At 46.1% G+C, this 14,055-nt stretch overlaps 1 protein-coding gene across 1 annotated transcript in view; it reads left to right on the forward strand.

Annotated features, from left to right (window-relative positions):
- AP1G1 (adaptor related protein complex 1 subunit gamma 1) overlaps window positions 1-14,055 on the forward strand; it is a 707,422-nt gene that overhangs the window by 302,220 nt on the left and 391,147 nt on the right. The window contains exons 9-10 of the mRNA XM_069217071.1: window positions 5,354-5,452; window positions 5,785-5,840. Of these exons, the coding sequence (XP_069073172.1) occupies window positions 5,354-5,452; window positions 5,785-5,840 (155 nt within the window). The remainder of the gene's footprint in view (window positions 1-5,353; window positions 5,453-5,784; window positions 5,841-14,055) is intronic.

Below are 14,055 nucleotides of genomic sequence, written 5' to 3' on the forward strand. Positions count from 1 at the left end.
CAACATCCCCACAGACCACACTTCTCATGTGGGAGGAAGAATGATACATTTCTATCTACAGTGGCACATCATCACTACACTAGGATTATCAGTGGGTTCTGTCGATTATCCAACATGGTTATTGTCTAGAACTCATTTCCACTCCACCAAACATTCCACCTCGTTCACGCAAACTAACTCAGGAGCATCTCATTTTATTTAAACAAGAAGTGCAATCACTACTGCTCAAAGAAGCCATAGAAGATGGTACCTATATCCCAACAGGGGTCAGGAGTATATTCACTATACTTCCTCATACCAAAAAAGGATGGTACTCTCAAATCAAACCTAGATCTCAGACCCCTCAATCTATACATGCTTTCAGAAAACTTTCATATGGTCACTACAAGATGTAATTCCCCTGTTACAAAAACTAAATTACATGACCGCATTGGATCTCAAAGATGCTTATTTTCACATTCCAATACATCAGCACATTGAAAATATCTAAGATTTGTAATAGCAGGAAAGCATTACCAATTAAAAGTACTACCCTTCTGATTAACAAAAGCACCAATTGTATTTACCAAATGTCTAGCAGTGCTTGCAGCATTCCTCTGAAGACAACACAAACATGTATTTCCGTATCTGTACGACTGGCTCATGAAAGCCAGCACAATTCAAACCTGTCACTAGCACACACAGTAAACAGTGGACACTACACAACCTAGGATTTACAATTATCAGAAATCCCAACTGCAGCCAGCACAAATACAACAGTATCTGAGAGCAGTTCCGAACACTCAATCAGCATTAGCATACCCACACGCAGTGAGAATTCGAGCTTTTCACAATCTCATATCTCAACTGCAATACAACCACACTTAAAAAATTAAGCTGATCATGAAACTATTAGGTATGATGGTGGTCTGCATAGCAATACTACCTAATGCATGCTTAAACATGAGACCACTACAGCAGTGTCTCTTGCAACAGTGGTCTCAGGCACAGGGTCATATTAAGGATCTAGTGTTGTTGGACCGCCAAACTTATTACTCTCTGCAATGGTGGAATCACACCAACCTATCAAAAGGACGGCCCTTTCAAGACCCTGTGTCTCAGACCATAATCACCAAAGATGCGTCAATGATAGGTTGGGGAGCTCATCTCAATGACCTCACTATACAGGGACAATGGGACTCCTTCCAACAGACTTATCCCATAAATCACTTGGAATTGCTAGCAGTGTTCCTCGCACTCAAAGCCTTTCAAATACAAATCACACACAAGACAGCGTTAATAAAAAACAGACAATATGACAACAATATATTATTTGCAAAAATGGGACACATTCATCTCAGTTGTTCCCTCTAGGGCAGACAATTTGGAAATGGGCAGTTCACAATCAGGTTCAATTAGTGGCAGAGTATATCCTAGGGATACACAATCAACTTTCGGACCTCTTAAGGAGGACTCCGCAACAAATACAGGAATGGGAGATTCACCCCCAGGTGATTCAAAAATACTTCCGAATGTGGGGAACCCCAGAAATACACCTTTAACCACACAAAAAAACACCAAAAGACCAAAACTTAGCATCCAGGTACCCACTTACTCAATCCAAGGGCAATGCACTATGGATCAACTGGTCAGGGATATTTGCTTACGCTTTTCCACCTCTCCCACTGATTCCATTTCTGATCAAAAAGGTGAAACAAACCTCCCTCACCATGATACTCGAAGCTCTCTATGTGAGCACGTCAACATTGGTACACAACACTGTTGGATCTGTCTGTAGTACCACATCAAAAACTACCAAACAGACCAGATCTGCTGACTGAAAAGAGAGGTCATATCAGACATCCAAACCCCAGCGTACTCACCCTGGCGATTTGGCTCCTGAAGTCATAGAATTTGGCTACTTACAACTTCCATCTGAGTGTATGAATATTCTAAAAGAAGCACACAAACCCACAACTAGACAGTGCTATGTATCTAAATGGAAGTGTTTTGTCTGCTACTGTCAACCTAAAAGCATTGACCCACTTAAACCTTCAGTTCAGGATATTGTTTGCTATTTGCTACATTTGCAAAAAGCAAACCTTGCATACTCCTTTATTAGGATTCATTTAACAGCAATAGATGCTTACCTTCAAAACAGACAACATACTTGCTTATATTGGATTCCTGTTATCAGAGCCTTTATGGAAGGTCTTAAAATAGAGCACCACCAGCTCCTGTATGTAATCTTAATATTGTGCTCACAAGACTTACGGGACCCCCATTTGAACCCATGCATTCTTGCCCTCTTCCTTTCTCATAATGGAATTTTGCCTTTTTAGTAGCAATCACTTCTTACCTCCAAGAACGCCACCAGTACCCTCATGGAATCTTAACATTGTAACTTGCTTATATTGGATTCCTGTTATCAGAGCCTTTATGGAAGGTCTTAAAATAGAGCACCACCAGCTCCTGTATGGAATCTTAATATTGTGCTCACAAGACTTATGGGACCCCCATTTGAACCCATGCATTCTTGCCCTCTTCCTTTCTCATAATGGAATTTTGCCTTTTTAGTAGCAATCACTTCTTACCTCCAAGAACGCCACCAGTACCCTCATGGAATCTTAACATTGTACTCACACGACTCATGGGTCCACCCTTTGAACCCATGCACTCCTGTCAAATTCAATTCCTAACTTGGAAAGTAGCATTTCTAGTGGCAATCACTTCATTACGAAGAGATAGTGAAATACAAGGATTCACTATTGAACAACCCTTTATACAAGTACACAAACACAAGGTTGTACTTCGCACAAACCCTACATTTGTACCTAAAGTGATCTCACCGTTTCATTTAAACCAAACGGTGGAACTTCCAGTCTTCTTCCCACAGCCAGACTCAGTGGCAGAAACAGCACTACATACATTAGATATTAATAGAGCTTTAATGTATTACATCAACAGAAAAAAATCATTTCGAAAAACTAAACATTTGTTTGCATTCCAAAAAACCCATACTGGTAATCCTATATCAAAACAAGGCATAGCCAGGTGGATAGTGAAATGTATCCAAACTTGTTACCTAAAGGCTAAAAGACAACTGTTAATCATGCCAAAAGAACATTCCACTAGGAAAAAAGGAGCAACAATGGCATTTCTAGGAAATATACCAATGACAGAAATCTGTAAAGCAGCCACTTGGTTGACACCTCATAAATTTACCAAGCATTAATGTGTAGATGTGTTAGCAACACAACAGGCCACAGTAGGACAGGCTGTACTAAGAACACTATTTCAAACAACTTCAACTCCTACAGGCTGACCACCGCTTAGGGGAGGATTACTGCTTTGTAGTCTATGCATAGCATGTGTATCTGCAGCTACACATGCCATCGAACGGAAAATGTCACTTACCCAGTGTACATCTGTAAGTGGCATGTTCCGCTGCAGATTCACATGCGCCCTCCCTTCTCCCCGGGAGCCTGTAGCCGTTTAGGTTACGTTTAAAATTTGTACATATGTACATACATCTCTATTCCATTGCATGGACATCTTTCTTTACACTCTGTCACTCCTACCTTACCCTCTGCGGGAAAACAATCTAAGATGGAGTCGATGCACATGCGCAATGGAGCCGAAAAGGAGGAGTCACTCGGTCCCGTGACCCAAAAAGACTTCTTTGAAGAAAAACAACTTGTAACACTCCGAGCCCTACATTAGATGGCAGGACCTGTGCATAGCATGGGAATCTACAGCGGAACATGCCACGAACAGATGTACACTGGGTAAGTGCCATTTTCCATATAACTTGCATGGACATCTCATTTCTTTAATATATATCTACATGTACATTGTACACTCTTTACTTCACCCTCCTGCGGGAAAACAATCTAACAAGGGACACAATGCCCATGCACACTATCACGGAGTAGGAGGAGTCACTTGATCTTGTGACTCGAAAAGCTTCCTCAAAGAAAAACAACTTGTACCTCTCCGAGCCCAACACCACGTGGCGAACGTATGCACAGCATGTGACTCTACAGCACTACATGTCATGAACAGATGTCTATTGGGTAAGTTACATTTTCCTTCTGGTTCTTTCCTCTGTCCAATGCAGCCTTCTCTCTTTATGAGGGAGAAGAATGGGACTGCCCCAGCAGCACTTCACTCTGCCTTCTATTCCATTGATCCGCAGGTTGTTCTGCCTTTGCTTTATTGTCGAGATCTTTATTTGCCCTCTCTAACCTGCTGTGGGGTTGCTCATGGTCCAGGATAAGTAGAGCATCATCCATGTTACAAATGAGTAACCAATCCCACCTTTGTTTCTGGTGAAGTGGATTCCTCTCCGGGAGTGAGGGGGCCAACCAACACAGCCATATTTATTTGGGCTTAGGTTTTGCAGCATCAGAAGTTTTGGGAGGTACCATACCACACTACTCTGCTTCCTCTGGCTGCTGCTTTGAGCTGCCCGGCTTGACTAACCCAGTTAGCCTGATGATTGCTCAGGGGCATTTTTCTGGCATTGGGAGGTTGCTGAGGACAGGTCTGCATGGGTACTCACTGCACTCACTCCCCTACCTCATCCTCTTCTTGAGGTACACCTTTTATGCTTCTAAACATCACAAATGTGCTTTGATGTTCTGAAATAGGAAGGTCACTAAAGGGAGTGGATTATGCTGCATGCAGTGTGACTAGGGAATTCGTAGCGTGACAGGAAATAACCTGCATTTTTTTTGTTTAACGCTTAGTACTGTACTTGTCTTTTCTAAGCACTTGAAATCAAGTGTTCCATTTACCCATCCCAGAAGAATGAAAGGCCGAGTTGCCCTTGCCATAATTTGAGCTCATGACCTCCAAAACACCACATTCGCCAGTAAGAAACATTCACTTCTCTGAGCTGTTAATCTTGCATCTAATTCAAGCAGAACAATCTGATAAATACCAACGCTCAAGTACTGTGGTTACAGGAAAGCAATATTTTATCAGCCTTAAATGGGACTCCAGGTTAGAAATACTCATTGTCTAATTACACCAGTTCTCTTTATAAGTTTACTTGTGATAAATTAAGTCTCATGATTGCTTTTGCCTTTGGTGCCCAATATTTGCCCTTCTTTTTTTTTTTTTTTTTTGGGAATTAAAATGTAAGTTGTGCTGTGTACATTAAGTATATTCATATTGCTCCAAACAGACCGTCATCCACTATTGTTAGCTCTTACATTTTCAATTTATTACTGCTGGTTTAGTTAAATTACTGGCAAGCTGTGAGTAAATTGGGAAGTGAAGAAAACAGTTGTCTGAATCTCATAGGTGAACACCCAGTTAATATCTCAGCTCTGTTCAGTATTCTAGTCTCATCTCATCTCTCTTTCAGGTTGCAACAAATACAGAAACCAGTAAAAATGTTGGAAATGCTATTCTGTACGAGACAGTTCTTACCATCATGGACATAAAGTCGGAGAGTGGCTTACGAGTAGGTGGTATTTTTGTTGATTCTATTTCGGTATTATTTTTCTTGAGTGAAAATGTTTGAAATGTGTGTTCCATTACACTTCAAGTTGCACCTAGTGCAATTCTGCTCGCCCACCCACATTCCAGAACCTCTTGATGTATAGATAACACCGTCCCTCATACCATTTTCTCCTCTATTGATTTGTGCTTCCTATGCTCCTATCTTTCATTTCTTGTGGCTGATGTATTTATTCAATAAACATTGGAATTAAACTGAAATAACGAGATAACTTGCATATCTCCAGAGTCGGAAAATGCATATCGATTGCTAAACAATTGTACTCTTCCCCACAGGTGCTGGCTATAAACATTCTGGGCCGTTTTTTGCTGAACAATGACAAAAATATCAGGTAATTAAAACATTGCTCATGTGTTTTTTAATATTTCATTGGAGGTTTTCGTACAATGAACAGGTGATTGATGTGTTGTGGATAACGTCTTTTGGCACGCATGTAAGTTTTATCAAACATCTTTGTATTGTAATTTATATGATAATAGCCATTATGACAGAGAAAACAAAAAATTGAGGAGTTTCTCTCACTCCATGTTAAATAGCAAATGAAGATGAAAAACATCAACAAACCAGTAGTGGTGCTTCTAAAGGAAAGCGGCATTACACCCTTGCCCTCTTCCCCATCCTTCTTTCTTCGCATAAAGGACTACCCAGTTGAAAAGTCTCCACGATGTGAGGTGGCTCAGTAGTGCTCAACACCCATCCACGCCCACAGCTTCTCCCTGTTTCATCCCCTTCTCCTTCACAATCAAGAAACTGCAATGCTTAGATCCTCGGGGTACATTAAGTTTCAGATTGTCGTTAAGTGAAAAATCAAGGGGCACCAGATCTTGTATAAAGGAAATCCCTTAATGGTCGGTCAAATACTAATCCAATATCTATAGGCCGATCATCAACCATAGCCTGAATTCACTGGATCTCTGTTTTCTTCCAATAAGTGGCTAAAAAGCAATGCAGTTGCCCCAGAATATATTGAAGAAGGGCATAGGGTTGTGCGGGATTGATTCATTATCCCATGACACAGTTCTAATTCCACTGGGTGCTCGTTAATTGGAATGCCTTGAACCTCTTTGAAGTGGCTTGGAATTTATTTCCACAAAGGGCCAACATTTGTACTTAACCATCAAATATGAATTATTGGCAGTGCGGCTACATCTTACGGGTGTCTGCAGTGTTAATATACCACAAAAACCACTAGTATGCTTAATAGGAGACATACAATCACACAAAGATAGGAGGGTGATAAACAAATTCAGTCAGTTAGCTCCATTAGTAGCGAAACGGAGGGTAACTGTAGGAAGTTGGCTCTGTATGTGCTATTTCAAAGTAAGGAATAGCATGCACAGAGTCCAAGGGTTCCCCTTAGAGGTAAAATAGTGGTAGAAATAGATAATACTAATGCTCTATTTTGTGGTAGTGTGGTCGAGCAGTAGGCTTATCCAAGGAGTAGTGTTAAGCATTTGTTGTACATACACATAGACAATAAATGAGGTACACACACTCAGAGACAAATCCAGCCAATAGGTTTTGTATAGAAAAATATATTTTCTTAGTTTATTTTAAGAACCACAGGTTCAAATTCTACATGTAATATCTCATTTGAAAGGTATTGCAGGTAAGTACTTTAGGAACTTTAAATCATAAAAATTGCATGTATACTTTTCAAGTTATTGACAAATAGCTGTTTTAAAAGTGGACACTTAGTGCAATTTTCACAGTTCCTAGGGGAGGTAAGTATTTGTTAGGTTAACCAGGTAAGTAAGACACTTACAGGGCTCAATTCTTGGTCCAAGGTAGCCCACCGTTGGGGGTTCAGAGCAACCCCAAAGTCACCACACCAGCAGCTCAGGGCCGGTCAGGTGCAGAGTTCAAAGTGGTGCCCAAAACACATAGGCTAGAATGGAGAGGAGGGGGTGCCCCGGTTCCGGTCTGCTTGCAGGTAAGTACCCGCGTCTTCGGAGGGCAGACCAGGGGGGTTTTGTAGGGCACCGGGGGGGACACAAGTCCACACAGAAATTTCACCCTCAGCGGCGCGGGGGCGGCCGGGTGCAGTGTAGAAACAAGCGTCGGGTTCGCAATGTTAGTCTATGAGAGATCTCGGGATCTCTTCAGCGCTGCAGGCAGGCAAGGGGGGGGTTCCTCGGGGAAACCTCCACTTGGGCAAGGGAGAGGGACTCCTGGGGGTCACTTCTCCAGTGAAAGTCCGGTCCTTCAGGTCCTGGGGGCTTCGGGTGCAGGGTCTCTCCCAGGTGTCGGGACTTTAGGTTCAAAGAGTCGCGGTCAGGGGAAGCCTCGGGATTCCCTCTGCAGGCGGCGCTGTGGGGGCTCAGGGGGGACAGGTTTTGGTACTCACAGTATCAGAGTAGTCCTGGGGTCCCTCCTGAGGTGTTGGATCGCCACCAGCCGAGTCGGGGTCGCCGGGTGCAGTGTTGCAAGTCTCACGCTTCTTGCGGGGAGCTTGCAGGGTTCTTTTAAAGTTGCTGGAAACAAAGTTGCAGCTTTTCTTGGAGCAGGTCCGCTGTCCTCGGGAGTTTCTTGTCTTTTCGAAGCAGGGGCAGTCCTCAGAGGATGTCGAGGTCGCTGGTCCCTTCGGAAGGCGTCGCTGGAGCAGGATCTTTGGAAGGCAGGAGACAGGCCGGTGAGTTTCTGGAGCCAAGGCAGTTGTCGTCTTCTGGTCTTCCTCTGCAGGGGTTTTCAGCTAGGCAGTCCTTCTTCTTGTAGTTGCAGGAATCTGATTTTCTAGGGTTCAGGGTAGCCCTTAAATACTAAATTTAAGGGCGTGTTTAGGTCTGGGGGGTTAGTAGCCAATGGCTACTAGCCCTGAGGGTGGGTACACCCTCTTTGTGCCTCCTCCCAAGGGGAGGGGGTCACAATCCTAACCCTATTGGGGGAATCCTCCATCTGCAAGATGGAGGATTTCTAAAAGTTAGTCACTTCAGCTCAGGACACCTTAGGGGCTGTCCTGACTGGCCAGTGACTCCTCCTTGTTTTTCTCATTATTTTCTCCGGCCTTGCCGCCAAAAGTGGGGCCTGGCCGGAGGGGGCGGGCAACTCCACTAGCTGGAGTGTCCTGCTGGGTTGGCACAAAGGAGGTGAGCCTTTGAGGCTCACCGCCAGGTGTGACAATTCCTGCCTGGGAGAGGTGTTAGCATCTCCACCCAGTGCAGGCTTTGTTACTGGCCTCAGAGTGACAAAGGCACTCTCCCCATGGGGCCAGCAACATGTCTCGGTTTGTGGCAGGCTGCTAAAACTAGTCAGCCTACACAGATAGTCGGTTAAGTTTCAGGGGGCACCTCTAAGGTGCCCTCTGTGGTGTATTTTACAATAAAATGTACACTGGCATCAGTGTGCATTTATTGTGCTGAGAAGTTTGATACCAAACTTCCCAGTTTTCAGTGTAGCCATTATGGTGCTGTGGAGTTCGTGTTTGACAAACTCCCAGACCATATACTCTTATGGCTACCCTGCACTTACAATGTCTAAGGTTTTGTTTAGACACTGTAGGGGTACCATGCTCATGCACTGGTACCCTCACCTATGGTATAGTGCACCCTGCCTTAGGGCTGTAAGGCCTGCTAGAGGGGTGTCTTACCTATACTGCATAGGCAGTGAGAGGCTGGCATGGCACCCTGAGGGGAGTGCCATGTCGACTTACTCGTTTTGTCCTCACTAGCACACACAAGCTGGCAAGCAGTGTGTCTGTGCTGAGTGAGAGGTCTCCAGGGTGGCATAAGACATGCTGCAGCCCTTAGAGACCTTCCTTGGCATCAGGGCCCTTGGTACTAGAAGTACCAGTTACAAGGGACTTATCTGGATGCCAGGGTCTGCCAATTGTGGATACAAAAGTACAGGTTAGGGAAAGAACACTGGTGCTGGGGCCTGGTTAGCAGGCCTCAGCACACTTTCAATTGTAAACATAGCATCAGCAAAGGCAAAAAGTCAGGGGGCAACCATGCCAAGGAGGCATTTCCTTACACAACCCCCCCCCAAACGAAAGAGGATGAGACTAACCTTTCCCAAGAGAGTCTTCATTTTCTAAGTGGAAGAACCTGGAAAGGCCATCTGCATTGGCATGGGCAGTCCCAGGTCTGTGTTCCACTATAAAGTCCATTCCCTGTAGGGAGATGGACCACCTCAACAGTTTAGGATTTTCACCTTTCATTTGCATCAGCCATTTGAGAGGTCTGTGGTCAGTTTGAACTAGGAAGTGAGTCCCAAAGAGGTATGGTCTCAGCTTCTTCAGGGACCAAACCACAGCAAAGGCCTCCCTCTCAATGGCACTCCAACGCTGCTCCCTGGGGAGTAACCTCCTGCTAATGAAAGCAACAGGCTGGTCAAGGCCATCATCATTTGTTTGGGACAAAACTGCCCCTATCCCATGTTCAGAGGCATCAGTCTGCACAATGAACTGCTTAGAATAATCTGGAGCTTTGAGAACTGGTGCTGAGCACATTGCCTGTTTCAGGGTGTCAAAGGCCTGTTGGCATTCCACAGTCCAGTTTACTTTCTTGGGCATTTTCTTGGAGGTGAGTTCAGTGAGGGCTGTCACAATGGATCCATATCCCTTCACAAACCTCCTGTAGTACCCAGTCAAGCCAAGGAATGCCCTGACTTGAGTCTGGGTTTTTGGAGCTACCCAGTCCAGAATAGTCTGGATCTTGGGTTGGAGTGGCTGAACTTGGCCTCCACCTACAAGGTGTCCCAAGTAAACCACAGTCCCCTGCCCTATCTGGCATTTGGATGCCTTGATAGAGAGGCCTGCAGATTGCAGAGCCTTCAAAACCTTCCTCAGGTGGACCAGGTGATCCTGCCAGGTGGAGCTAAAGACAGCAATATCATCAAGATAAGCTGTGCTAAAGGACTCCAAGCCAGCAAGGACTTGATTCACCAACCTTTGGAAGGTGGCAGGGGCATTCTTTAAACCAAAGGGCATAACAGTAAACTGATAATGCCCATCAGGTGTGGAGAATGCTGTCTTTTCTTTTGCTCCAGGTGCCATTTTTATTTGCCAGTACCCTGCTGTCAAGTCAAAGGTACTTAGAAATTTGGCAGCACCTAATTTATCAATGAGCTCATCAGCTCTTGGAATTGGATGGGCATCTGTCTTGGTGACAGAATTGAGCCCTCTGTAGTCCACACAAAACCTCATCTCTTTCTTTCCATCTGTGGTGTGAGGTTTGGGGACTAAGACCACTGGGCTAGCCCAGGGGCTGTCAGAGCGCTCAATTACTCCCAATTCCAGCATCTTGTGGACTTCCACCTTGATGCTTTCCTTAACATGGTCAGACTGTCTGAAGATTTTGTTCTTGACAGGCATGCTGTCTCCTGTGTCCACATCATGGGTACACAGGTGTGTCTGACCAGGGGTTAGGGAGAAAAGCTCAGGAAACTGTTGTAGGACTCTCCTACAATCAGCCTGCTGTTGGCCAGAGAGGGTGTCTGAGTAGATCACTCCATCTACTGTGCCATCTTTTGGGTCTGATGACAGAAGATCAGGGAGAGGTTCACTCTCTGCCTCCTGATCCTCATCTGTTACCATTAACAGATTCACATCAGCCCTGTCATGGAAGAGCTTAAGGCGGTTCACATGGATCACCCTCTTGGGGCTCCTGCTTGTGCCCAGGTCCACCAGGTAGGTGACCTGACTCTTCCTCTCTAGCACTGGGTAAGGGCCACTCCATTTGTCCTGGAGTGCCCTGGGAGCCACAGGCTCCAGAACCCAGACTTTCTGCCCTGGTTGGAACTCAACCAGTGCAGCCTTTTGGTCATACCAAAACTTCTGGAGTTGTTGGCTGGCCTCAAGGTTTTTGGTTGCCTTTTCCATGTACTCTGCCATTCTAGAGCGAAGGCCAAGTACATAGTCCACTATGTCCTGTTTAGGCTCATGGAGAGGTCTCTCCCAGCCTTCTTTAACAAGGGCAAGTGGTCCCCTTACAGGATGACCAAACAGAAGTTCAAAGGGTGAGAATCCTACTCCCTTCTGTGGTACCTCCCTGTAAGTGAAAAGCAGACATGGCAGGAGGACATCCCATCTCCTTTTGAGTTTTTCTGGGAGCCCCATGATCATGCCTTTTAATGTCTTGTTGAATCTCTCAACTAAGCCATTAGTTTGTGGATGGTAGGGTGTAGTGAATTTATAAGTCACTCCACACTCATTCCACATATGTTTCAGGTATGCTGACATGAAGTTGGTACCTCTGTCAGACACCACCTCCTTAGGGAAACCCACTCTGGTAAAGATACCAATGAGGGCCTTGGCTACTGCAGGGGCAGTAGTCGACCTAAGGGGAATAGCTTCAGGATACCTGGTAGCATGATCCACTACTACCAGGATGTACATATTTCCTGAGGCTGTGGGAGGTTCTAGTGGACCAACTATGTCCACACCCACTCTTTCAAAGGGCACCCCCACCACAGGAAGTGGAATGAGGGGGGCCTTTGGATGCCCACCTGTCTTACCACTGGCTTGACAGGTGGGGCAGGAGAGGCAAAACTCCTTAACCATGTTGGACATGTTGGGCCAGTAGAAGTGGTTGACTAACCTCTCCCACGTCTTGGTTTGTCCCAAATGTCCAGCAAGGGGAATGTCATGGGCCAATGTTAGGATGAACTCTCTGAACAGCTGAGGCACTACCACTCTCCTAGTGGCACCAGGTTTGGGGTCTCTGGCCTCAGTGTACAGGAGCCCATCTTCCCAATAGACCCTATGTGTTCCATTTTTCTTGCCTTTGGACTCTTCAGCAGCTTGCTGCCTAAGGCCTTCAAGAGAGGGACAGGTTTCTTGTCCCTTACACAGCTCCTCCCTTGAGGGTCCCCCTGGGCCCAAGAGCTCAACCTGATAAGGTTCAAGCTCCAAAGGCTCAGTTCCCTCAGAGGGCAGAACTTCTTCCTGAGAAGAGAGGTTCCCTTTCTTTTGCTGTGTTGCAGTTGGTTTCCCAACTGACTTTCCTTTTCTCTTGGTAGGCTGGGCCATTCTTCCAGACTCCAGCTCTACTTGTTCACCCTGTGCCTTGCACTGTGCTCTGGTTTTCACACACACCAGTTCAGGGATACCCAGCATTGCTGCATGGGTTTTTAGTTCTACCTCAGCCCATGCTGAGGACTCCAGGTCATTTCCAAGCAGACAGTCCACTGGGATATTTGAGGAGACCACCACCTGTTTCAGGCCATTGACCCCTCCCCATTCTAAAGTAACCATTGCCATGGGATGTACTTTTCTCTGATTGTCAGCGTTGGTGACTGTGTAAGTTTTTCCAGTCAGGTATTGGCCAGGGGAAACCAGTGTTCGATGGCATCTGTCGCTGTAGATACGCATGTTCTGCAATAGCTCGCCATCTGGTGTTGGGCCGGAGTGTTACAAGTTGTTTTTCTTCGAAGAAGTCTTTCGAGTCACGGGACCGAGTGACTCCTCCTTTTGTCTCCATTGCGCATGGGCGTCGACTCCATCCTCGATTGTTTTTTTTCCGCCATCGGGTTCGGACGTGTTCCTGTCGCTCCGAGTTTCGGAACAGAAAAAATAGTTAATTTCGGAAGATTTTCGTCGGTATTGTTGCGTTCGGGATCGGCATACTTACATTCAACACCGCATCGAAGATCGAAGAGCTCCGGTGCCCTTCGGGGTAATTTTTCGATCCTCCGTCGGGGCCTGGTCGGCCCGACCGCGTGCTGAAGAACGCCGATGGAACGGACCCCGTTCCGTTTCTGCCCCAAATGCCACAATAAATACCCCTACACAGACCAACACTTGGTCTGCAACCTGTGCCTGTCACCTGAGCACAGCGAAGACACCTGCGAGGCCTGTCGTGCGTTCCGGTCCCGAAAAACACTCCGAGACCGTCGAGCCAGAAGACTTCAAATGGCGTCCGCACCGACAGCCCGACGGGAGTTCGAGGAACAGGAAGAGGAAGGTACCTTCTCGATCCAAGACTCAGACTCCGAAGGATTCGACGATACACAAACCGTGAGTAAGACGTCGAAAACCACACAAAGAAACATTTACAAGGCCCAGGGGACGCCACTGCCACCAGGCCATGGCTCAACCCATAAAATCGGTGACCGACCGTCGGCACCGAAAAAGGCCCAAACAGTGCCGAGATCGTCCGACTCCGGTCGAGACACCGGCACGCAGCCTTCTCGGGACCGAGAAAGTGCTGGAGACAAGCCTCGACACCGAGATGCCGGTGTGGACACGGCTCGACGCCGAGACAGCGGCACCGAAACAGATCGACGCCGAGAGGTTTCGGCCCCGTAAAGGAAAAAAGTCACCTCGGAGCCGAAAAAACACGCAGACAAAGTTTCGACGCCGAAACAAACTGCAAGCGACCCAGCTTCAGGCTCTTATACAGAAGAGCACTCGCTAACCTCCCAAATGCAGAAGCATAGGTTTGAGGAAGAGCTACAAGCAACTGATGCGGACCATACGCAAAAGCGTATCTTCATTCAGCAGGGGACAGGAAAAATAAGCACCCTTCCCCCCATTAGGAGAAAGAGAAGGTTGGAGTTCCAGACGGAACAAGCACCACAACCAAAAGTGGTGAAAAGAGTTACACCAC

Source organism: Pleurodeles waltl, chromosome 12 (genome assembly GCF_031143425.1).
Source record: "Pleurodeles waltl isolate 20211129_DDA chromosome 12, aPleWal1.hap1.20221129, whole genome shotgun sequence".
Lineage (NCBI taxonomy): Eukaryota > Metazoa > Chordata > Amphibia > Caudata > Salamandridae > Pleurodeles > Pleurodeles waltl.